Raw genomic sequence first — 26,289 nt, forward strand, 5'->3', positions numbered from 1 at the left:
CTGGAAAATAATTGTATGTGTCTTTTGTGTCCATTGGACCTGCTATGAGGCCAACAAGGGGGAAATGTTATCTGAAAAAGTCTTCTTATAAGCTCTTGGTTGAGCCTCCAAAAATAAATGCCTTTTGCTAGAAACTGTAGGATGGAAAAGCAGAAACTCTTAACAAGGATGGTATTTCAAAGACTTTCAAAAATTAGGAAGAACAAAATGCTCTATAACTTTATTTTTTATGTATGTTTAGAGTTCCTGGCTGGGATTCCTTACCATTCTTTCCTTCTGTCTGATGTAAAGTCTCAGGTGGTAGTTAGCCAGTTTCAACCTCACCTTCCCATCTACTTTCTATTTGAAATTTTGAAGAAGTCCAAAATTATTGAAAATTCATACCCAAACTGCTTGTTGGTATTGTTATTCTGACAATGGTGTGTGTGTGTGTGTGTGTGTGTGTGTGTGTGTGTGTTGGGGAGAGATAGAGAGAGAGACAGACAGAGAGGGAGAGAGAGGAAAAGAGAGAAAAATGGAGAGAGAGATGTGGAATAAAACAAATGTTACAAAGTGATTTCTTAATTTTATTTTCCTAGGTAACTCTGAGAACCAGAATACTTTCTGTGGGAAAAGGGGCTACAGATGTTGGGATAGAAGAGATTAGGTGAATACCCTGTGGTGCTTTTACCACTTCCTGACGACACTAGGACCTTAGAAAAATTTAACTCTAATTATCCCTCTTCTGTCTTTAGTATTTTTATTGTTATGTATTTTAATTTTATGCCTAGAAACAAGAAACAATCTAGTAGCAGTAAGCATCCCTAGCATCCAGACGATGGTCTTGAAATACCATTTTTCCCTAAAAGAAATCAGGGCTGCTTGGAGAAATGGCTGATTCCAGGTTTGAGGCGGGAAATGCACAAGATGAGCCAGGAGTATCTGGTCATACCAGACAGCAAAGAAGCTATCAAAAACTACTGGAGCTGTGCCAAAAGGGAACAACTCTGGGAAGCACTCTGCAGAGCCTTTCACTGGTTCAAGATGATAAACGGAGCATCAGTAAGAGTAACTGCAATGGACTGAAAGACGCCAAGTACATTTAAATCCATGAGTTCAAAACAATTTAAAAGAAACAAAAAGAAACTTCCCTGGTGGCGCAGTGGTTAAGAATCCGCCTGCCAATGCAGGGGACACGGGTTCGAGCCCTGGTCCAGGAAGATCCCACATGTCTTGGAGCAACTAAGCCCGTGCGCCACAACTATTGAGCCTGCGCTCTAGAGCCCGCGAGCCACGACTGCTGAGCCCATGAGCCACAACTATCGAAGCCCGTGCATCTAGAGCCCGTGCTCTGCAACAAGAGAAGCCACTGCAGTGAGAAGCCCGCGCACCGCAATGAAGAGTAGCCCCTGCTCGCCCCAACTAGAGAAAGCCCGTGTGCAGCAACAAAGACCCAACACGGCCAAAAATAAATAAATATTTTTAAAAATAAAAAACAATAAATCTAATAAATCACCTTTGAAGGATGCTAACAACTATTCATTTTGCAAACTGGTACATAAAGTTAGGAATCAAGCACTTCTTCTACCTTTCCTATACAAACTATAACTCTGGGTAAACAACTAGTAAGTGAAGGAAGGTTTTTCTTTATAGAGGTATTTCAACAAATCCACCAAGAAGAGAGAGCATTGGAAATCACCATTTTGCAATCCCTAGTGAATTAAGGATCTGGGTGTTGAGCATCTATGGCTGCCAACATCAGAAAGAGACAATTATGTCTTTTGATGAATGAACACACCACCACCTGTGAAGTAATTTTGACCAAAAAAAAAAAAAATCAAACCTGAATCTGATTAAGCTTCTGGATCTAACTACCAACTTATAGGAAACACAGGGGACAGAGGAACGTGCTAAACTACACAATAGGAACACAATCAGTAAAATCTCAACTCTGGGAAAGCAGAATGAATGATGTAGCTTCTTCAACAATTAAATTGCAAGGAGTTAAAAAAAGAAAAGATGGATGGGGAACTTATAGATTAAGAGACCTAAAACTTTTTTCTATGCATATGAAAATAAAGGGTAATGTGCCTTTAAGCAAGTACCCTAGATATTGATCCTATTTCAGTTGTAGCTAAAAACTAAAAATAAGACTTCTGAGAAACAGCAACTTTCAAAATGTGGACACTTAGAGTCCTCTTAATTAAGTCATACTTAAAATCATCTCCACAACTTTAATTATTTTGTAAAATAGTGTTTGCCCTCCCAAAGCAATGGCCTGCATTTAATTATAGTAAAATATTTTTCATTCATACAACAGTGATTTGGAACTTGGAATAATTCTGACCGAAATGTTTACCTTTCTTAATTCTTTCTTGCGTGTATATATCAAGAACAAAAAAAGAATTTTATAGAAAATAGGAGCTGGAAATTAAATGCCTGAGATCACAAACTATTTTCAAGATCCTTAAGAATAAGATGGGATCCATGATCTCAAAATTAGCCAAGAGACGTAACATGCATATATAAATGTTAAATTCTTTAAATGTGACAATGAAAGTTTTACTGTGGCTGAAACAGTCAGGAAAGAATTTCCAGAGGCTGGACTTTATAGGACCTAGATAAGCAGAAAGGAGGCAAAAGTGATTCCAATTGTTCTCATTCATTCATAAAAGAGATCTCTAAAGCCCTACTGGATAACATATTACTGGTTCAGCATTAAATGCAAATGTTCTTGAGAGCAATAAAATATTCTGTAATTCAAGTACAGACTGAAATACTGTGTAATTCAGTTGCTTCACTAATTCAGAAACTCAATTGTTCTTCAATTCAACTGGCCCAAATTCAAGCAGCTTTACCACGTATGCAATGATTTATTTATTTTTATTGAAAATACAAAGTAATATTAAAGGAAAACATTTAAATAATTTAAAAATCATTCCATAACCCCCTACACTAACACAATGAATTTCACTTCTGTATATTACTTTCCACATGCATAAAGATTTTACAGACACAATGATAGTGTTCATACCATTTTATATTGTGCTTATTTTACTTACCATATCACAGACATGCCCATGTTTCTACAGTCTTCCAAACAATTTTTTTTAATGGCAGTATAAGGCTTCACTCTTTTTATTAGCCCACTTTCTTCTTTGCCATTTAGATTATTTCCAATTTTTCGCTATTGTAAATAATGCAGACATAAACAACCTCATGCATTTACCTTTTTGTTTGTTTGTTTTGTTTGTATGTTATTCTTTAGGTTACAAATCAAGGAGTAGAATTTATGAGGAAAAAATATGGTCATTTTTATGGCTTTCTATGTAGTGCTATATTGTGTTCCCAAAGGGTTGTATCTGTTTAAAATGCCTTCTTAAACGAATGTATTAAACAGGTTCTTTCTAAAATTTAAAAATAACTCATAAAAATTAGGTAGTTTTACACTTACATACTTAAAAGTTAAAAATAATTATTGTCTCTTAAAAAATGAAGAGTGTGGGTAGATGATCTAACAGATTACTAAAAGTTTAGCTGAGTTAACTTAAGCTACGCTTCTTAACTTTTGTCAAGTTACGGCACACATGGAAAGTGATATGGTAGGCACACTGGAGAAAATGAACAAAGATGTTTCTGGCCCTGAAGCTTCAGCTACCCAGGCCACCTCTGGCTACTCTAAGAGCTGTGGGGATCCATATCTAGGCACATCTGTCACCCAAAGAGCCAGTGTACATGGGAAGGGAAGTTCTAACTGAGGTTAGGTGACTCAATCCAAGTCACAAAATCTAGTTAGTGGAAACTGAATTCAAATTTCTTCTCATCAATGTATTTTCTACTGTATCACAATGTTCTACATGCTTTCTGGCTCTAAATTTCAATTTCACATGCAGACAAGTACCTATACTTATGAATAAAGAGGATTTTCTGATATGCTTAAAGACACCTAAACTAGCAATTTATATCAAAGCTGAAAGTTAAAAATAGCTCTTAGGATCAACAAATATTCAACTCTTTCCTCTGCAATTTTTCAGATTTTCCATTCTTTTAAATTTAGTTTGTAAACTCTGAATAGTAATACTCTTTTGCACAACATCTTGTATATCTCTGGTAGTCAGTAAATAAAGAATCATAACTATAAATAATATACACTACAAAGGAAAAACGCTAGACTTAAGTCCATTCTAAATAATTCTAAAGGTAAAAAAAAATTTTTAAGCATTGATTTTGTAGAGGTAGAGAATATTCCCTCTTTATATTTCAAATTCCTTGTTAGCTAAATGGAACTTTAATGTACACTATTACATTACATTAATGTACACTATTACACTGTCATAAGAAATATTTCACTCCACAGAATGATTTTGACCTACACCCAGTGTTGATGCTACCAGGAGATAAAAATTCACTGCAAAGACGTTTCACCTTTTACCAAGTGTCCAGTGTTCCAGATCACCTCTGATGAGCAGAGATTAAAGGTAGTAACCCCACTGATTCAACTGTAAATATACATAAGATGTTTCTTGACCATTAATCACAGGGTTGGGGTGTAGAGTGGGGGTTAGGCATGAGAATTTACCTAACGTGTGCCAGGCCACAATAACAAGTAAGACACTCCAAAAACCCTACATTCTTTTTCACTACACCCTGAAACAGTGATTACTTGGTCATCTCTATGGACTTAATCAAACATTATACACACAAACACACCCGTGGGACCGCATGGCACTTGGAAGATTACCCACGATTTCCCACTTATTAAGATCTGGATCATATTTCTCAATGCTCTGAAGATATGTCCCCTTTGAGTAGGAATACCCCCCAGTGACATAAATACATCCATTCATGATGACGGCACCACACTCCATCCTCCTTTCCATCATGGGAGCGATCTCTCTCCATTCATTCTGTTCAGGGTCATAGCATTCTGTGATTGTAGTTTGTCCACCAACTAGATAGAGCTTATTTTCAAATGGAACTGAACACAATCCATATTCTATTAAAAAGAAAAAAGCATATTTCTATTAGGATAACAAGCAAAAGAGATACCTTAGGGTGGTGCTATAATAATGCTTTACAATTTAGCATACAAAAATAGAGCAGTTGTGACATTTTGCTTCCAGCACACACTACCACGACACGGAGCCTTAAAATCCACTCCCAATCACCAGACTCAGATTACCTATTCCTGCCACTGTCTTTCAGGTTATCCCTAAACTGGCTTTGCAGGATGCCGGGAGGAACTCATCCTCTGACCACTACCCTTCCAGGAATTTCCCAGCACAGGCACCTTTTTCTCTACGCCTATGTGTAAAAGGTGGCAGCAGCAGAGTCCCTCTGCCATGAAGACGTCCCAGGTAACTGGTGTAGGGTCCTTCAGGTCTTAGCAGCTAACCCTGTACAGTATCTGCTGCCACAGGCGCTTGCCTCTCTCACACTGCCGGTCAAGTTAAAGACACAAGAAGTTAGAGAAATATAAGCCAGTTTAGTGGGGAACTACAGTCTGTGACCTTAAGAAGCTGTGGAAGGTGCTCAAAGGCCGAGGGCTGCCGTGTGAGGTCTGCGTCCTGGGGCTGGGAGTCCACCTCTTGGGGGTCAGCTTTCCAGGCTGTTTTAATTTTTTTTCCATTTTATCTCCCCCTCCACATCCAAACCTGCTGGCTCTTCAAGGCACCAGGATCTTTGGCAACTTCACTTCCTCTCCCTTCTTCCCAGGGCTGTGACTAGGGTAAGGCAAGTGAGGTGCCCAGAGCACAAAACAGGAGGAGACTCTTCCACCTTCCGAGCAACTCCTTCGGTTCTGTGCCTCAAGGGCACAGGTCACTCGCCTGACCCTAATCCCAGCCCTGTTTCTTCCACGCCCTCAGTTCTAATATCGCTCCCAGCCTATGAGTTCTTTCTCTGGAAGTATCAACCATTAGATTACACTTAAATACTTCTAGCTGCAGACCTGAAGAAAGAGCAGGAGTTGTCAGTGGCACTAATACTATGGCGAATAAATGAAGATTTAGCTTGCCATTGCTGAGCTGTTCCATCTGTCTGGAACACCTTCTTTTCCCAGGTCCTTGCACAGCTACCTTCTCCATGTCATTCAGGTCTCATCTTACTCTCACCTCCTCAGAGGGCCTTCCCAGATCACCCAACCTGAAGGAGCTGGTCAGGCATCTCTACCACATCACCCTCTTTTAATTCTCTCTGTAGCTCTTCTCATAATCTGACGTGGTTCCTGTTTACAGTCTCTCTCTTCCTTCTGACAGTACAAGAACTGTGTCCTGCCCACCACTCCACTCCCAACTGAAGGATGGCAAGTGTCTGGCATCTTGTAAGGACTCAATAAAAGTTTGTTGAATCAATGAATGAATTGTACCTTGTACCCTCTGTGCCCAAATATGCGCCCCCATTACTTCGTGGAAGAAAAGCTTATAAGGCCTTCTTTAGAAAGAAAGAATGTACAGTCAGAAATGTGATTTCCCCTTTAAGTAGGGAAGACAAATTCTTATCAGTAAAGTTCTTACTATTTAGGTTTCAAAGCCTAAGGAAAAGTCTGAGAAGACTGGTATTTCTGCTTTGAGTCCCCATATTGCTGTTCTCTGGTTTCTGACATCCAAGAAAAAAAGAATTCTCCTACTTCTGAAAACCCACTTATTACCTTTCAGTTATACACATGCAGAATTTTTATAGGATTTAGTTGTTTTTGAGTACTTGTGACACATTGTTTATATAAATTATGAGTCATTCTGTCAAATGGTTATTGTGAAAATTAATGATTCAAAACTTTTTTAAGTTGGTATAAATGATTCAACAATGAGCTTATTAAGCTTTTCTTAACTTATTCAAATCTCACAAAAAATCCTCAATTTGCAACTCTTATCTTAAGAGAAGTATCTCAATCTTTCTATAGCAGTAAAAATATTTAAAATAAAGTGACTCCTGGGCTCTCTATTCTGTTCCATTGATCTACATGTCTGTTTTTGTGCCAGTACCATACTGTTTTTGTTTTGTTTTGTTTTGTTTTTTGCAATATGCAGGCCTCTCACTGTTGTGGCCTCCCCCATTGTGGAGCACAGGCTCCGGACGCACAGGCTCAGCGGCCATGGCTCACGGGCCCAGCCACTCTGTGGCATGTGGGATCCTCCCGGACTGGGGCACAAACCCATGTCCCCTGCATCGACAGGCGGACTCTCAACCACTGCGCCACCAGGGAAGCCCTACCATACTGTTTTGATTACAGTAGTTGTGTAGTATAGTCTAAAGTCAGCAATTCCTCCAGCTCTGTTCTTCTTTTTCAAGACTGTTTTGGCTATTTGGGGTCTTCTGTGCTTCCACACAAATTTTAAAATTATTTTTTCTAGTTCTGTGAAAAATACCCTTGGTATTTTATTAATTAATTAATTTATTTATTAATTTTATTTATTTTTGGCTGCGTTGGGTCTTCGTTGCTGAGTGTGGGCTTTATCTAGTTGTGGTGAGTGGGGGCTACTCTTCGTTGTGGTGTGCAGGCTTCTTCTTGTGGTGGCTTCTCTTGTTGCAGAGCACAGGCTATAGGGCACTTCAGTAGTTGCGGCACACGGGCTCAGTAGTTGTGGCTTGAGGGCTCTAGAGTGCAGGCTCAGTAGTTGTGACACACAGGTTTAGCTGCTCCGCAGCATGTGGGATCTTCCCGGACCAGGGCTCGAACCCATGTCTCCTGCATTGGCAGGCAGATTCTTAACCACTGCACCACCAGGGAAGCCCTACCCTTGGTGTTTTGATAGGGATTGCACTGAACCTGTAGCTTGCCTTAGGGTAGTGTGGTCATTTTAACAATATTAATTCTTCTAATCCATGAACACAGTATGTCTTTCCATCTGTTTATAGCATCTTCAATTTCTTTCATCAGTGTCTTACAGTTTTCCGAGCACAGGTCTTTACCTCCTTAGGAAGGTTTAGTCCCAGGTATTTTATTCTTTTTGATGCAATGGTAAATGGGATTGTTTCTTTAATTTCTCTTTCTGATAGTTCATTGTTAGCATGCAGAAATCCAACAGATTTCTGTATATTAATGCTGTATTCTCAGGATCAATTAATCTATGACAAAGGAGGCAAAAATATACAATGGAGAAAAGACAGTCTCTTCAACAAGTGGTGCTGGGAAACCTAGACAGCTACATGGAAAAGAATGAAATTAGAACATTGCCTCACACCATATATAAAAACAAACTCAAAATGGATTAAAGACCTAAATGTAAGGCCGGATACTATAAAACTCTTAGAGGAAAAGACAGGCAGAACACTCTTTGACATAAACAGCAGCAAGATCTTTTTTGATCCACCACTTAGAGTAATGAGAATAAAAAACAAAAATAAACAAATGGGACCTAATGAAACTTAAAAGCATTTGCACAGCAAAGGAAACCATAAACAAGACTAAAAGACAACCCTCAGCATCGGAGAAGATATTTGCAAATGAAGCAACTGACAAAGGATCAATCTCCAAAATATACAAACAGCTCATGCAGCTCAATATCAAAAACAACAACCCAATCAAAAAATGGGCAGAAGACCTAAATAGACATTTCTATAAAGAAGACATATAAATCGCCAACAAATACATGAAAAGATTCTCAAAATCACTAATTATTAGAGAAATGCAAATCAAAACTACAATGAGGTATCACCTCACACTGGTCAGAATGGCCATCATCAAAAAATCTAGAAACAATAAATGCTGGAGAGGGTGTGGAGAAAAGGGAACCCTCTTGCACTGTTGGTGGGAATGTAAATTGGTACAGCCACTATGGACAACAGTATGGAGGTTCCTTAGAAAACTAAAAATAGAACTACCATATGACCCTGCAATCCCACTACTGGACATATACCCAGAGAAAACCATAATTCAAAAAGACACATGCACCCCAATGTACACTGCAGCACTATTTACAATAGCCAGGACATGGAAGCAACCTAAATGTCCATCAACAGAGGAATGGATAAAGAATATATGGTATGTATATACAATGGAATATTAGCCATAAAAAAGAACAAAATAATTCATTTGCAGCAACATGGATGGACCTAGAGATTGTCATACTGAGTGAAGTAAGTCAGAGAATGATGAATATTATATGATATTGCTTATATATGGAATCTTAAAAAAGGGTACAAATGAACTTATCTACAAAACAGAAATAGAGTTACAGAGTAGAAAACAAACTTATGGTTACCAGGGGTAAGAGGGGGAGGGATAAATTGGGATATTGGGATTAACATATACACATTACTATGTGTAAAACAGATAACTAATAAGACCTACTGTATAGCACAGGGAACTCTACTCAATACTCTGTAATGGCCTATATGGGAAAAGAATCTAAAAAAGAGTGGATATATGTATATGTATCTGATTCACTTTGCTATACACCTGAAACTAACACAACATTGTAAATCAACTATACTCCAATAAATAAATAATTTTTAAAAAAATGATAAAGCAAAAAAACCCCAGATGAACAGATAAAAAAGATGTGATATATATATAATACGTGCACACACACACACACACACACACACACACACACTGGATTACAACTCAGCCATAAAAAAGAAATTTTGCCATTTGCAACAACATGGATGGACTTGGAGGGTATTATGCTAAGTGAAATAAGTCAGACAGAGAAAGACAAATACTGCATGGGATCACTTATATGTGGAATCTAAAAAATAAAACAAGCTAGTTAATATAACAAAAAAGAAATAGACTCACAGATATAGAGGACAAGCTAGTGGTTACCAGTGGGGAGAGGGAAGCAGAGGAGGGGCAAGATAGGGCTAGGGGATTAAGAAGTACAAACTATTACGTATAAAATGAATAGGCTACAAGGATATATTGTACAACACAGGGAATATAGCCAATACTTTATAAATAGAGTATAAAAAAGTTTAACTATAAAAAAATTTAAAAATTATAAACCACTATGCTGTACCCCTAAAACTTATATAATATTTTACATAAACTATATCTAAATTTTTTTAAAGTATAAAAATAAAGTGGGCTTCTCTGGTGGCACAGTAGTTAAGAATCCGCCTGCCAATGCAGGGGACACAGGTTCCATCCCTGGTCCAGGAACATACCACATGCTGTGGGGCAACTAAGCCCGCAAGCCACAACTATTGAGCCCGGGTGTCACAACTACTAAGCCCACATGCCTACAGCCTGTGCTCCACAGAAAGAGACGCCACTGCAACGACAAGCCCGCGCAGTGCAATGAAGAGCAGCCACCGCTCACCACAACTAGAGAAAGCCTGTATGCAGCAACGAAGAACCAACGTACCCATAAACAAACAAACAAACAGATAAATAAATAAATTCCCGGTAGTTCTTCCCGTTACCCAAATGCAACATAATGTTCTGTTATAGTTGATGGAAACTTCCTCAGCTATAACTGCCTTTTTTCTTGTTGGTCACTCTAGGAAGCTACTGATGCTAAGGGACTGTGTCTTGTTTATTGAGCTCCTAGCACTGTCCATAGCAAGCAGGAAGCACTCAGCAAATATATGTTGGACAAATGAATGAATTAACAATTTCAAACCAAGTATGAGGAATAGCACCATCTGTCATGGCTCAAAAGAGTTTACACACAAATATGCACTATAAATACATGGCAGTCTGTATTCAGTGTTACATGAGTGATAGGAACAAAGCCATGCAGGGATTCAGAGACAACCACAATATTTTCAGGTATTCAATATCCATTGAAATATTTTAAGATTTTTACCTAAGATTTTTTTCTCACTGAAAAGACCTGTAAAGCTTATCTAATCTAACTTCCTTATTTTGCTAGAAAGTAAGACCCAAGAGCTTAAGCTGCTGCCCAAGATTACACAAGTAAATAAATAGCAAAGCCAGGAGAGAACGTTGTTCCCACTGGACACAGCTCTCCACGGATTTTCCCTCTCTATCACTTACTGCTTCTCCCGGGTTCTTCATGCACTCTTCTTCCTCAGCTCATCCTTTAACTAATGCTGTTTCCCAAGATTCTGCTCACTACTGTGTTGTTGGTCCCAACCTCCCAAGGCATCTCATTCACCTCCACACATAGTCATCATCTCTAAGCAAACAATTCACAGATCTCTGTATTTAGCTGCATTCTTCCTCCTGAGCTGCAGAACCACACTTCCCATCGCTTGCTGGACGGCTCTTCTGAGTTATCTAACTGGTCCTTGACATTTCACTACAAAACTGAGTTCATCGTCTCTCCTCTTCTCCCCTCCCACTGGTTGCTACTTCAATGCTCCTAGTCAATCAGCCAGAGAGCCTAGAATGACTGTCAATTCCTTTCTCGTCCTCATCGCCAATGTCCAGTCACCCAAGGGAGCAATCACTACCATTCAATCAATGGTGAATCTGTAACATTCCTCGCACCTGCCTGTTTTCTACTCCTACCACTTCAGGCTTTCAGTATTTCTCACCTGGTTTATTACAATAGCTTTAGAAGACCTCCCTGCCATCTTTCTCCCAGTCTATTCTCAAAGGAGTTCTTTTGTTGAAGCTAGAACTGATCACGCATCATTCTCTTGCTCTGAAAACTTCAAGCTCTCTATTTTAAAATTCTTCAGGCTGCCATTCAAAGCCCTCCATGACATGCTCTTCAACTGAACTCTCCTATCCAGTCTATCATCCTACCCTCTTGCATCTCATTAATATACTTTTACTCCCAGGAACTGGAATGAACCTGGAAACTTCCCTTCAGCCTTCCTTCACTGGCTAACTTTCTGCCAGAGCGCTCTTCCTCAAAAACTACCTTGCTTAATTGTAGCTATTCCTTAAGGCCCAAATCATAACAGCCTACGCCTGGAAGCCTTCTAAGATTGTCAGGGTCCCCTTAATTAGACTGAAGCTCTCTCTACCCTCAATTTCAGTAGCACTTATTTGTAAGACTGTCTTGTATTCCTGTTATGTATGTGTATTTACTACTAAATACTGAGTTCCTCTGGCAGTAAAATTAATCATCTTTGATAGAATGGTATCTTTACCAAGGTAAGGTCTCAATAAATGTTATCTTGAATTTAATGGGATTATAGTCCCCTGTTTTTCAACTATACAAAGCAACCACCCTTAAAAGCATTAAGAAAAAAGATAACATTTAGATTACCTTTTAAAAATAACAGTTAAAAAAATAAATAAATAAAAATAACAGTAGTCATTTCTTTGTGGTCTAAGCTACGTATCTATAAGGTAGACTCAAGACTGACATTTACATTCTTCAGGAGGTGCTCCTAAAATGCATAAGAGGCATAACTTGCTATAATTCAGAGGATGTAGGTCTAAATGCCTTCCAGGGCCAAGGAGATAACAGACTATCTGAATGAACCGGGCTAGGGGTAAGAAAAACAGCAGCACAGGCCTCCCAAGTCTATGATGTGATGAGAACGGAAGAGACTGTGGTGAAATGGAGCATATAAGCCTCATCTAAAGGGAACAGCCACTACTTGGCACCAATAATTGTTGCCAGGAAGGAATATGATCCAAGGTTGCCAGATCTCGCAATTTTTCTAAAGGCCAGAAATCATGATTTTTATTTGAAATATCCTGAATTTTAAATATTGGTAACAAGCCAGTTAAAAAATATTTTGAACACTGTGAGAACCAAATAGAAGATACCACGTAGGGTGCTAATTTGATAACTTCGTTTCTCATATTATGTCAGGAAAATGTCCAATGTGAATCAAAATGCTCTATATGGAATCCTAATACTCATTTCTAATTGATTTTTTGATTTGCCATGGCTTTACATACTTTGGCTTAAGTCTCACTACCTTTTAAACTCTCTTTCAAGCAGTTAACAAGCTATACCCAATTTAAGTATGAGACCTTCATTTCTATATTTACTTTTAAATTAATTAATTTACTTATTTTAGTTTTGGCCGCGTTGGGTCTTCATTGCTATGCACCAGCTTTCTCTAGTTGCAGTGAGTGTGGGCTTCTCTTGTTGCAGAGCACGGGCTCTAAGCGCGCGGGCTTCAGTAGTTGTGGCTTGTGGGCTCTTGAGTACAGGCTCAGTAGCTGTGGCGCACGGGCTTAGTTGCTCCGCGGCATGTGGGATCTTCCCAGGCCAGGGATCAAACCCGTGTACCCTGCATTGGCAGGCGGATTCTTAACCACTGAGCCACCACAGAAGTCCCTCGAGACATTTATTTTTAAAGGAATCTCTTTATGAAATATAAATTAAGTTTGTAATGTAAACAACTGCCCTCTGATTTGTTAATCTGCCTTTTCATATGTTAGATTTTCTTTGTAAAGATAAGTCAGAGAAGTATCTAACTCATAAGGTTAACATGAGGATCAAATGAAGTAACAGTGTAGTTGTTAAGAGCATGAGCTCCCAGCCAGACTGCCTGGATTTGAATCTCACAACAAACCCTAGCTAGCTGACCTCGGGCAATATATTCACTCTCTGTGTGCCTCAGTGACCTATAAAATAGTAGCAGTACCTAGCTCACAGGATTGCTGTGAGGTTTCAAAGGATTAATACAGATAAAAGTATTGGAATAGTTACTGCCTGGTACATACTTATTGAATAAATGTTAGCTATTACAGGCATACCTTGACAATATCGCAGGTTGGGTTCCAGAGCACGGTAATAAAGTGAATATCACAGTAAAGCATCACACAAATTTTTTGGTTTTCCAGGGCATATAAAAGTTATGTTTATACTATACTGTAGTCTATTAAGTGTGCAATAGCATATTTTTTATGTCCAAAAAAACTGAATATACCTTAATTTCAAAATATTTTATTGCTAAAAAATGCCAATTCAATTACAATAGAACATCAAAGATCACTGATCACAGATTACAATAACAAATTTAATAATAATGAAAAAGTTTGAAACACTGCGAGAATAACCAAAATGTGACAAGACACAAAGTGAGCAAATGCTGTTGGAAAAATGGCACCGATAGAATTCTCAAGGCACGGCTGCCACAAACCTTCAATTTGTAAAAAATGCAATATCTGCAAAGAACAATAAAGCGAAGCACAATAAAACAAGGTATGCCTGTACTCAGTCTGACAGTTACTATTATTTTCTATTATAATTTCATTAGTTACCACAGAAAGTTGCGGGGAGTCTGGGATAATATATCTGAACTACTCGGAGACGAAAGTCTACCTCTAAGATGTCTTCAGAGCCAGGACAGCATATGGCTGAAGTCCCTCCTTGTGTAAGTCCTGTGGTATATGGAGACACAGCACCAGATTCAGGTGTGCTCCCCCTGAACCGTGAGATGCCATATATGATGTATGGTGGAACCAGCTGCATTGGTCAAAAGTAGGAGAGCCTGTTCCCTTATGGACAGGCAGATTGCTTATCGGTCATAGCACAGGTCAATGCAATCAAACTGCCTGACTTTGAATCCTGATCCACCACTTCCAAACTGTGTGACCTTGGCAAAGCTACTTATCCCTTCTAAGCCTTTACAAATATGTAAAATAGGGGTAAACAATACTTACAGGATTGTAGTTAGAATTTAAGGTAATATTACATGCAAAGCACTCAGTCAGTACCTGACCTATGGAAGTGCTCAAGGTTACCTATCATTATTATTCTCAGATGGTTCAAGCTCGTGAATTCCAACTATGCTCTCCAGTGACTCACACAGAAGCTGGATGCTATATGGAAAATGATTCAAAGTAGTACGGTGATATGGTGATATGAATCTTTCCTAATGAAAAAAACCTTAATCAGATGGCTTAACCTTAACCAGGTAACTGTAACAGGTTTATCCTTCCCCCTGAGCTCTACCCAAAGAGACAAGTCAAAGAACAAAGGACACCACAGAAGGCAAGCCATTCTTTGTGGGTAGACAACTGTTAAGGCCAACACAGGGCCCTGCACATCACAGGAGTAAGTGTTTAATAGCTACTGAAACCCAGAAAGAACATGCTTCTAAAAAAAAAATCATTTCTTGCTGAACTGAATCAACAGGTATCCTTCCCAACTATTTCACAGACTAGTGGTTTTTAACTGTCAATAAAAATTGTGTTTTATACAATGCATGTAGTAAATGAAAGAAAGCATATAACTGAGGAATAGGAAACACAAAAAAAGAATCTCATTAAAACAATTTATGGGGCTTCCCTGGTTGCACAGTGGTTGAGAGTCTGCCTGCCGATGCAGGGGACGCGGGTTCGTGCCCCGGTCCGGGAAGATCCCACATGCCGCGGGACAGCTGGGCCCGTGAACCATGGCCGCGGAGCCTGCGCGTCCAGAGCCTGCGCGTCCGGAGCCTGCGCTCCGCAACGGGAGAGGCCACAGCAATGAGAGGCCCGCGTACCGCAAAAAAAAAAAAAATTTATGAAGAAACTAATTCTTTTAACCACACAGACTTAAAATATGTGTCATGTAAAGACATTAGGGAAAGTATTTGTAGATGTCATCTAGTTGGAATAGCTAATTGTGATTATTGTTAGATGAACATGTGAATATTTTGAGCCTTTAATTATACCCATGTGTAGCCTACTACAAATTTAGCACTTTCTACTTCCAGCCCATTTTTAGCCATCTCTTATGCTGATAAGATGCATCACAACATCATGTACTATTTGAGACAGTAATTTGTTACCTGGATGTGGACTGGAGGTGATGAGGCTCCATTCATTGATATCTGAATTGTAGCTCTGGACCTTGTCATAGGTGCAGCTTCCTCTGTATCCGCAGTGGCCGCCAATGACGTAGATAACTTCATGTAAGACACAGGCAGTAGCATTTCCCACGCCTGTGTGTTAATTAAAATCACATCTTCATATTGCTCTTTCATTCGGTTTTGCAATGAATATTGGACTAAGATTATTATTGCTTTTGTTATTATTGACAGTAGATGCAAGGCATTGTGCTAGATGCTATGAAGGATAGAAGAATAAAAAAAAAAAGGCTCCCTGCACCTTTTTTTAAAAGCGGTGAGACATTTACACAAATAATTAGAACACAGGGTAGAGAACGCCTATGAATGTTCAGAGCAAGGAGACACTGCTTTGACTAAGGGAATCATGGCAGGCAGTGGCAGAATTTGTCCTGGGCCTCAGTAGGTAGCCTTTGGCAGGCACAGGTGAGATGAAGCCATTCTAGGCAGAGGGAAAGGTGAGTGCTTATTGGACAATGTCACGTAGCTGAGTTTGATTCCCAGCACTTGGGCAGGGCAGGTGGCACACCTGGGGCTGTCGTGTGGGAATTAAAGCTGACGTGGTAAACTGAAGCCACACGGCAAAGGATCCTGATGCCCAACTAAGAAACATGGACTTAATTTAGCAGGACTTTTAAGGTTTTTCAAGAGAGGAAGGGGGGGACTACAGGAGTGGAAGGGCAAGAGTCAGAAAGAGCTAGGTATTGGCTCAGGTGCGAAGTACTGAGGGGCTGACTTTAGACTGGGCCTTGAGTCAGAGGGAAGGATACCAAGATATGAGACACCGGCAGAACAGATGGGCCTTGATGACTGACTGCGTCCAAGACAAACAAGACTCATTCTGAGGTCCTGAGCTTGGAAAACTGGGAAACACTGATGCCACAGAAAAATAAGGAAGAAATGGATTCAGCAGGGGAAGAAGACGTGAGGAAGAAAGATGAGGAGGCTCGTTTTAGTTGAAAATGTCAGTTTTAAGTCTTTCAACCAACTTTTTACTTAGCCTATTAGATGCGCCGGTGCAGTTCAATCTCCCTGTGCATTTCTACTCCAAAACAAGAGTGAGTTTATAAGCAGGGCAGTTATGATGAGGGGGAAAGAAAGTTAGGACTTTCTAAACAGCCGAGTATTTATTTCTTCTCTGTATACCCGTAAACTAAAAAAGGAAATGAATTTGAAATTTGACTCTGCCCAATTTAGGTGCTCATTACCAGGGAAAGCTCCTAGTTCACTTTATGGCTACCAAATAAAACAAACTGGGGAACATAGTGTTATCCTTTCTAGAGACAAATGGGAAACTTAAAGTTCAGCATGAGTCCACCCATCAGAACCAGTACTAGCAAAAAGTGCACATAACTGACAAAAGTGTTACCCTTCCCTGGGATGGTCAGATATAATCAGGAATCAAAACTTAAGTATAAAACTCTGGGGCTTCCCTGGTGGCGCAGTGGTTGAGAGTCCGCCTGCCGATGCAGGGGACACGGGTTCGTGCCCCAGTCCGGGAAGATCCCACACGCCGTGGAGCGGCTGGGCCTGTGAGCCATGGCCGCTGAGCCTGTGCGTCCGGAGCCTGTGCTCCACAACGGGAAAAACCACAACAGTGAGAGGCCTGCGTACCGCAAAAAAAAAAAAAAAAAAGTATAAAACTCTGGAATTTCAGACCCAGCTGGGGAGTAGGGGAAGACTTCAGCATACGAGGGTCTTCCATTCCACTCAAGGCTAAGGCAAGAACACGTGTGGCCTTCTTTACAGTGGATACACCATTGCAGCATTTTCTTTTCAGAAAGCACTGTTTCGCACATGATTTAACAACATTTCAGTAAAGTAATACATTTCAATCCTCAAAGAAATATACTCTAAACTGAAGAACCACTGAAATTGTGATCTTATCATTAAGAAACAAAGGCAGAAATATATCCAGGTTTACAACAGCTGCTAAAATATTTGAAGTTTCCTTGCTTCTTTTGTAGGAAAGGAGTCAGGACATTAAGAGCCACCCTGGGGAGAGGACTGGGGGAATTAGTAAATTGGGGGGGTCAAGCTCTGGCAGAGTCAAAAACCAGAGCAGCTATTGCAGCAGGCATCAAGCCACCTTCTCCCAACCTGCCAACTACTTCGCAATCTTCGGACGTGCAGGAGAGCGGCTGTAATTGCATATGAAAGATATTTCTGCCCTGTCAAAGCTGACATGTTCTTCTATAAGATGTTCATGACTATAATGCCTAACACTTACTGAGTGCTTACTCTGTGCCAGGCACGGTTCTAAGCACTTCACATGAATAAACTCAATTAATCCTTTCAGAACTAAGCTATGTAATATTGTGACCCCCATTGTACAGATGGCAAAACTGGGGCACAGGGAGATTAAACCATTTGCCCAAGCTCACCAGCAAGTGAGGTGAAAGTCAGGATTTGGATCCAGGCAGTCTGACTTCAGAAGCAGCATGTCTGGTCACAAGGCCATTCTGCCTCTCAGGCTTCCTGTTCTCATCCAAGAATCACACCGGGTCAGATTCCCAGACCAGGTCAGATTCCCACACCCCCACTAGCATTAAAAAAGAAACAGAAAGGCCTGGGAAGAAACATCTGGAATAAAATGACTCAAATTTGGTAACAACGTACCAGTTTGTGTGCACCTCCCCAGCACCAATGAATAAATGTAATGAAATAAGTGAGATTCTAGCCTAACTTTTTTTACAGTGGGAGAGAAAGACAAGGCTAATCTAGTACCAAACACAGCAGAAAATACAGTGTTTATCAGACAGATGCTGAGATCCAATAGCCACTGTGTGGGCCACGTGTGGGAGGTAGGGGACCTTCCCCTCTCCTTTTCCCTCTAAGACAAGACTGGAATTCCAAAGAGCAGAGGTTGTTTGTCTCTAGTTTTTGAGAGAATGTAAGTTGTTACACCCTATAGGGACCAAACCTTTCAAGGTTTTAATGAAAGACCTTTTCAAAGACAGATGATCAGATGATGAGAGGAAAAAAAGCTGAATATTTAAAAGCAGAATCAAAAAGCTTCAATGTCAAGAGCAAGCAAAAAAATAGAAAATTAAACATGAATAAAACTACCCAGCTTTCTCTTTTCATTTAGCCTTTGATTTAAATATAAATTCTTAAGACTCAAAGCAAGATGTAGATTCAAAACAGGCTGTAGAATAAGAAGAATGAATTATACTGTTTTCTTATATAAATAATATTTCTTTTCTAGCCTGGGTAGCATACTCTGATCATATAACTCTCAGTCAAGTTGGGGACTGCTATACTATATTTTCACTTGGAACATTCTGTGTAACATTATTTGTATAAGCCACTATAGTTCCTAGGTAGCACTCCAAAGTGATAAATTCTTTTTAATGTTATCTGTGAGAGAACTGAGAGATCCTTGGCCTAACCTCAAACACCTAAAAGTTACAGAATAAACACAATCTGCACTTACCTTTAATCATGTTTGCAATAGGAATCCATTTCTCTTTTAATGGATCATAGAACTCGGCCTCTTCTGCTGGAGCCCCTTTTCTGTAACCACCTAAAGCATAGACACAGCCACCCAAGGTGACTGCACAGTGGTAATACCTGGCATTGAGCATTGGCAAACCTTCTGTCCATTCATCACTTTCACTGTTATAGATCCACACTGTGTCAAGAGCTTCTATGTTATCCGTTCTGTAACCTCCAGTTACATAAATATTGGGTCCCAAACATGTAACACCATAGCTCTCCCTAGTGTAATCTGGTATTTCTGCTCCCTGGATCCAAACATTTGTCAAAGGATCCCATACGTGCACCTCTGATAAAGGATGCCAGTAATAGCCTCCAATGATATACATTGTGGCTGTGGACCTCTGAGAAATCTCTTTATGCATGGGATTCAAAGCATTGTATATGAGAGATCGGATCTTATTTTCGGTTAACAGGCAGCTTCTTTGAAGGCCCAAAGCTGTTTTTAAATACACTGGATCTATATCTATGTTGATATAGCTTAGTAGATTATACAGGCACTCAATTCGATTTTCTACATCATGAGCAGTCCACTTGATAACTGGCTCTATGACAGCTTCTTCTTTCCAAACACTGAGATTCTTTCTGGACAAGATAAAGAGAAACTTTTCAAGGCTTATTTCCAGAAATTCTTCTTGTTGCCATACTTCCTTAAACCTTGAGCATAGAATTCTTCGAGATTCCTTCTCTAGTTCTGGACACACGTGAAATTCTGCAAAGGAGTGCATTCCAATACAATTATCAATATCCAAGTGCCTTACCAAAAACTGCTCACATGCTTTCTTTACTGAAAGAAATTGTAGCAGATCTGCTGCTTCAAGCAGGCTTTGAACATTTCTTTTAGTTATCTCAATTTGGGACGTGTATGCATAATTTACAAGGCCTTCCAAGATATCATGTTGGATGCCAGAGATTTTAATTTTATTTTTAAATTTTTCTTTCATGTCAGCTGTGAACATTGCTTTAAAATAATTGCTGCAAGCAGCTAAAACAGCTCGGTGACAATGGAAGATTATGCCTGAAGGACACTGAAGGGTAATATCAGTAAATAATCCATCCAAGTAAAATGTTTTGAATGCATCCAGAAAATCCACTGGATGTGTCGAATCCTTGAAAAGGTAAATATAATCTTCTTGTCCTTTTAGAGCCATGGCTGCAATAAATATGAAACAATAAACGTGTTTTCAATTGTGCGCATTACCTCATAATCAATGCTAAATATTCCCGTCATTATAATGATTGATTAGCATCGAATATACAAAACTAGACTAAGTTCAGCACTCTGTCACAAATGCAAGATGTGGACACACTATTTCATAATTTATATGATGGTCAATTTCAATGCAGGGTAGCTCGGAGTCTGATATGAGGCCCCCGGATTGCTCAGGGGTCCTTTCGAGAAGAAATATTGATTTGCTACCCCATTCACCCAGTCTCCAAAATCTGCCCCGAGCTGCCGGTCCTACAGAGAGCCCCCACTTGGCAAACCAAGTGTCCAAGAGGTCACCCCACTCGAGGCTGGACCTTGGCCGTCTCGGCTCGGCCCCAACTCAACCTTTTCCCCGAGTTCCGTCTCCCTTACAAGTCGAATCGAGATGCCAGGAAAAGGGATGATCGAAATATAACTGGATAGAAGAAATCTCGGAAAAGGGAAATCCTGTGCCTTTCTGCTCAAGGAAGAACGGAAAGGAAAACGGCCGGACGGCGGCCCCTCCATCCGCGTGCGCCCTCCACGGCTGCCGCAGGGCTTTCCGCGCGCCGCGCGCCCGGCCCCCGGCCAGCGTTTCCGCCCGGAGACCGCCCCGCCCGGGGGCCTGGCATGGGGACTCGCCTCGAGGGCGCCGCGCGCTGCCGCCGGGTCGGGCGCCCGCGTCCCTCCACCTCGGGACGCCGCACAGGTGTGGGGAGGGCGCCGCTGACGGCCCCGTGCTCGGCCCGGCCCGCCGCCCGCGCGGCCATTGTCTCCGCGCCTCTGCCGCGGGCTGGCCTCGCTCCCCCGCGCCCGGCCCCGCTAGCTCCCCGCCGGCTGGCCTTGCCCCGCACTCACCTCCCGCGGCGGCTCCGGGTCGCGCTGCGGGCCCGCGGGCTAGCGGCGAGCGGGGGCGGGGGCGCCTCCGGACCCTCTGACCATCTTTGGAAGAGGCGCGGCGGAGGCTGCCTGCTAGTGCAGCTCCAGCCCACAAGCGGCTCCTATTTTGGTGCCCCGGCTGCTCCCCGCCTCCAACCGAACGGCCCCCCACGCGCCTGGGGCGCGGGGCAGCTCGCGGGAACTCCCGGCTGGCGGGGCCGCGCTGCGGGCAGGGGCGGGGTGGGCGCGCGGGTGCGTGGCTGCGGCCCCTCCCCGGCGGGCTCCCAGGCAGCAGGTGGGACGGCTTCCCGGAGGAGACCGCCCGCGCTGCTAGCTTCTGCACTTCTCCCGGGACCTGTCCCCCATCCCCACCCCACACACAGACACTGCCGAGCGTTTTCTCTCTAGACAAACGCTCTAAGTCCTGAATTAGGACCATATATGGGGGCTGGGGGGCCCCCTTTTCCCTCTTTCAGTAGCTCTCCCCAGCCCAGGCCCTAATGGTGGAGTGGAATTGGGGGTCGAGGTTGGAGAGAATGCAGCAAACTTAAAGGTCTGGGGTTCAGGTTGCCTTCAAAATGCTAAAAGTAGTTGCCGCTTTCCCACGAACTCCATCCTGCCCCCAGCAGAGCACTCTGGAGGAGTGCTGGGGAAGCCCCTGGGCCTGATGTGTACACTGTGGGTTAACTTGGAGCTTTCAGAAAAACTGAGAGCAGCCAGGGCCAGGGATTCAGGTTACAGTATTTAGAACAGAGTAGCTGGAAGGAGCAGCCTCCAGCCTTTCTTCCTGGTGGCAGCCAGTCCAATCAAGACGTACATATGCTACACCACAAAGTTCATGTTCTTGTTCCTACAAAAGGCAATATCAAATATTTTCATTTACCATTCATTCATATGCAAGATTTTACTGAGTGCCTAGGCACTGGTAATAGCGTGGTGAAAGATGGTCCATAGCTCGCGCGGAGTTTATAGTCTAGCCAGCTTAAGGGAGGAAGGAGACCAGGATGAAAGGAACACCAGAGGCCCAGTGTGTTTCTCAGAATATGGTCTGAGAGACAATATACAAACAGACAATGGTCAGACTGTATATGACAAAAGAACTCTGAACCACATAAGAAGTCCAGGAAGCCAAACCACAACTTCTGCAGCAATTGCACCAGAACAGTAAGGAGGTGGTCAATGACTGCCAACTTCCCTATTTTTACCCCTACTTTCAACTTGGGACCAGTCAGAGAAAGCCAAATATGCTCCCCATACCAATCACATAAAATACTCTGATTCTAGTAGCTGGACTCCAGCTTTCCCAGGCCAACAACCTCCAACGTATACCTGAGACCTTCCCCTTTTTTCCACTTTTATAAAGCTTTCCCGCTCCCCTATCTGCCTTTGAGCTTCTATCAAAGGCAAATGATGGTCCTGACTCTCTTGCTATAGCAAGATCTGAATAAATGGCCTCCGTTCTCATTTGGGTGATTTTATTTTAATGCCACATGTCAGACCACCTCAACTGAATTATGTGGGATACTAGAATCTGCATTCTAGTCAAGGGCATCAGGTGATCCTTTCGCACAATTAGAAGAACATACGTTGGGGACTTCCTTGGTGGTCCAGTGGGTAAGATGCCGCGCTCCCAATGCAGGGGGGTGGGGTTCGATGCCTGGTTGGGAAACTAGATCCTGCATGCATGCCACGACAAAGATCCTGAAGTGCCATAACTAAGACCCGGTGCAGGCTAAATAAATACATATATATTTTTTTTTTAAAAAAAAGAAGAAGAAGAACGTATGTTGGACCCAAAATGGAAGAAAAATGAAAGGTTTACTATCTCAACATCTGGTAAACAGTTTAGTAGAGAAGAAAAGTATATGAGATTTTGTTTCAGGGTTAAGATTCTTCTCTGCCACTTATCTAATCATGTAGCTTAACTAAACTTCTCTGATCCTGAGTTTTCTGACTTCTTGTAAAACAGAAAATAGCAGTACTTTCTCAACTAACATAAGGATATTGGAAAGATAAAATTATGACAGTGAAAGCACTTAGGATGTGGTATATAAATGTTAACTATTATAATGAAAGGATATTTACACTTAATTCTCCATTACAACCTCAATTTGGAAATTAATATCTTATTAACATTTCTTCAAAAATCATGAACTTTGTAGTTAACTGTAATTACAGACACTTTGTCCTTCATGGATAGTGATGTTATTGTTGGTGTTGTCATTCAAGGACACAATTGCGATTGATTGAAGATGGGGCATTCTTTCCATGGTTGTCATTGAAGTGTGGCAATGGCTGTTTGTGGCTATGGTGCCAAGTTTGATGTATAGTAAATATAGGCTCTACCTAACTCAGAGGAGGGGCTTCTAGAATCATAACAGCATGTAATAAATGATTCTCGAATAACGGAATTCACTATATTGTCATTTGTTCTGTTATTTCAGATTGCTGCAGAACCCAATTCATACTTTTGCTTCCATTGCCTGATGTTCCCTGGTTGTGAATTATTGCTTAAAAGTGTATATGGGCTATACGTCAATTATATCTCAAAAAAAAAGACCCCAAAAAGTGCATATCAGTATGTATTAGACTGCTTCAACCTGCCAAGAGAAGAGAAGGTCCTGAAGGGTATGGGCAGGAGCAGTTCCTCTTTACCACATGCTTTATCAAAAAGACCACTGCAAATGCTAATAGATTTGATGCACTCAGAAACATGTAATTAGCATTCATAAGTTAAATAAATTAATGACACTGTTCAAGAAAACAAGTGTGCCATCTGCGAATCCAAGTCTTAGGGAAATAAAGAGCCACCGTGGAGATGAAACATAAAGACTCTTGGCAGATACTGAGCTTGGCATGGAGTTGGAGTCCTTTTGACATCATACTGGGCTTTTCAAAAGACTTGGTTTCTAAAAATAACTATTTTATTTGTTGTTTTTACCTTATTAATACATCTTTCCACTAAGTATTGCTATGTCATTAAATGTTCGGTACGCTAATTGTGATAATCATGATCAATATATGTAAATGTGCCAGTATATACAGAAAATTTTGTGTACTTCATTTAACGTACTGGATAGAACAAGTTGGTGTTAAGTAAAAAAAAAAATAGGTATAATTTATAAGGCCACCACATACAGCTGAGTTAAGTTGTGCACTGCATAATTCCAGCTCATTCCATTCAAGTAGAGTGCCATGTGAACACTGTCTCAGGAGTTGTACAGTATACAACCAGCACAGGTAGGTATATGTGGCTGCCTTGGAGTTGCTATGTCTTGGCAAAGCCTTTTTGGTATGCTTCTGGGAAAATAAAGAAAACATTCTGATGACTGGGTAACAAGTGCTTTCACAAGTCAGAATGTTTCCAATTCCTTGTTTTCAACAAAAGTTAAAGAGCATTTTTGACAAATAACTGGGAAAGAATCCACAAAATGAGTGGCAATGCTATAATAAAATTCCTCTCATTCCCATCTAGTTGTCTATGTGAACACATTTTCTCAGGGATTATATCTATAGAAATGAAAAACAGGAATATTACTGATCCTAAACTCTGTCTCATGCCAGCAGAAAACAATACTCAGCCAAAGATATATGGTCTCAATGAAAGGAAAATAGCCCAATTCATCAGACTGAAATAATTTTTGATAAATTTTTACTTTTGATTTAAACATATTTATGTTGTGTCAATTATAGTAATAATTGTAATGTTAATCAGCTCAGAATTTTTTTACTACTTAAGAATCAAGGACATAAAACAGTTAAAATTCTAATTTGTGTACATTTTTGTTGCAGAGAAGCTTAAGAGGTGACTAATAAAAGATTTTCAAGTATAAAAATACATGGACAATCTTTTCTTTGAATGTTTCCAATATGCATGAATTTCAGTTACCACCATTTTGTTAAATAACACCAATCCTTCAAACAGAGCTCAGATTTCAATTACTATGGTAAATTAACTGTGAATAATTGCATAAAATAGAAATTTCGCCCTCTAGCTCTTCAGTCCACAAATCACTACATAAATAACAGATGAGCATCAAGGTCAGTGACCCATCATGTCTCTTCTTTCAAAGTCCTTGGTGATTGGTCACTGTGCATCTGTTATTCAGTTCATATTCAGACAACAAAGCTTGTGGTTGTCTTGCCTCCTGTCTTCCAGTGATAAATCTACATAGTATTTTACAAAAATAGATGACAGAGAGAGGGCATTGGCCAACAAAAATGAAAATGTAGCAAAGAATTAAAAGTGATAATGCCACAAGTGGAATTTGAGTTGAACAGAATGAAGTTCTAGAAGAAGTAGATGAGCATGGGAATGTTGACAGTGCCACCAGTGAAGAGACTCTAGATCTGCAGCCAGCTGACTTTGGTGCAGGTGAACTTTGTGACATAAAGAGGACAGTGGTTGTTGACAAAGCGGATAATGGTGTCCTAGAAGAAGTAATACTGGCAAAAAAATTTCATTTTAAAAGAACTCTTGGAGGACTTTCCTGGTGGCGCAGCGGTTAAGAAACTGCCTGCCAATGCAGGGGACACAGGTTCGAGCCCTCGTCCGGGAAGATCTCACATGCCGTGGAGCAACTAAGCCCATGCACCACAACTACTGAGCCTGCACTCCAGAGCCCGCGATCCACAACTACTGAAGCCTGCGCGCCTAAAGCCCGTGCTCCGCAATGAGAGGAGCCACCACAATGAAGCCCTCGCACTGCAACGAAGAGTAGCCTCCGTTCACCGCAACTAGAGAAAGCCCACACGCAGCAGCGAAGACCCAACGCAGCCAAAAATAAATAAATAAATTTATTTTTAAAAAAATGCAAAGGATAAAATGTTGGAAGCTGATCCAAACTTAGAAGTATGACAATTCACTAAGTCATAGAAAGATGATCACTCTGTATTGTAAGTTACAGGACAAAAAGAAGACGGTGAAAACTGTTTACTCTTAAGTTTTTTACAGAAAAATAAAATACTTTCATTTCCAATGTTTCTAATTGCAGTGTACTAAGTAAATATTGGTCTTACTGTTTTTCATTTTCCTATACATTTATAACTGGCAGTAAGACAGTTTTTAATGTTCTGACAAAAAA

General features: G+C 40.8%; 1 protein-coding gene across 3 annotated transcripts in view; it reads right to left on the reverse strand.

The window, feature by feature from the left end:
• Nucleotides 1-447: 447 nt before the first annotated feature.
• Nucleotides 448-26,289, reverse strand: part of KLHL23 (kelch like family member 23) — a 31,385-nt gene continuing 5,543 nt past the window's right edge. For 2 of the 3 annotated variants that reach the window (XM_030852279.2, XM_030852288.2), the window contains 3 exons: nucleotides 19,076-20,290; nucleotides 15,583-15,735; nucleotides 450-4,975 (listed from right to left, as the gene is read on the reverse strand). In XM_030852279.2, coding sequence (XP_030708139.1) covers nucleotides 4,665-4,975; nucleotides 15,583-15,735; nucleotides 19,076-20,290 — 1,679 coding nt within the window. In that variant the 3' untranslated portion in view covers nucleotides 450-4,664. Of the gene's footprint in view, nucleotides 4,976-15,582; nucleotides 15,736-19,075; nucleotides 20,291-21,184; nucleotides 21,645-26,289 lie in introns of those variants that run through there. The other variant, XM_030852271.2, reaches the window with a different exon arrangement.

The sequence above is a fragment of the Globicephala melas genome, chromosome 7 (assembly GCF_963455315.2).
Source record: "Globicephala melas chromosome 7, mGloMel1.2, whole genome shotgun sequence".
Classification (NCBI taxonomy): Eukaryota; Metazoa; Chordata; class Mammalia; order Artiodactyla; family Delphinidae; genus Globicephala; species Globicephala melas.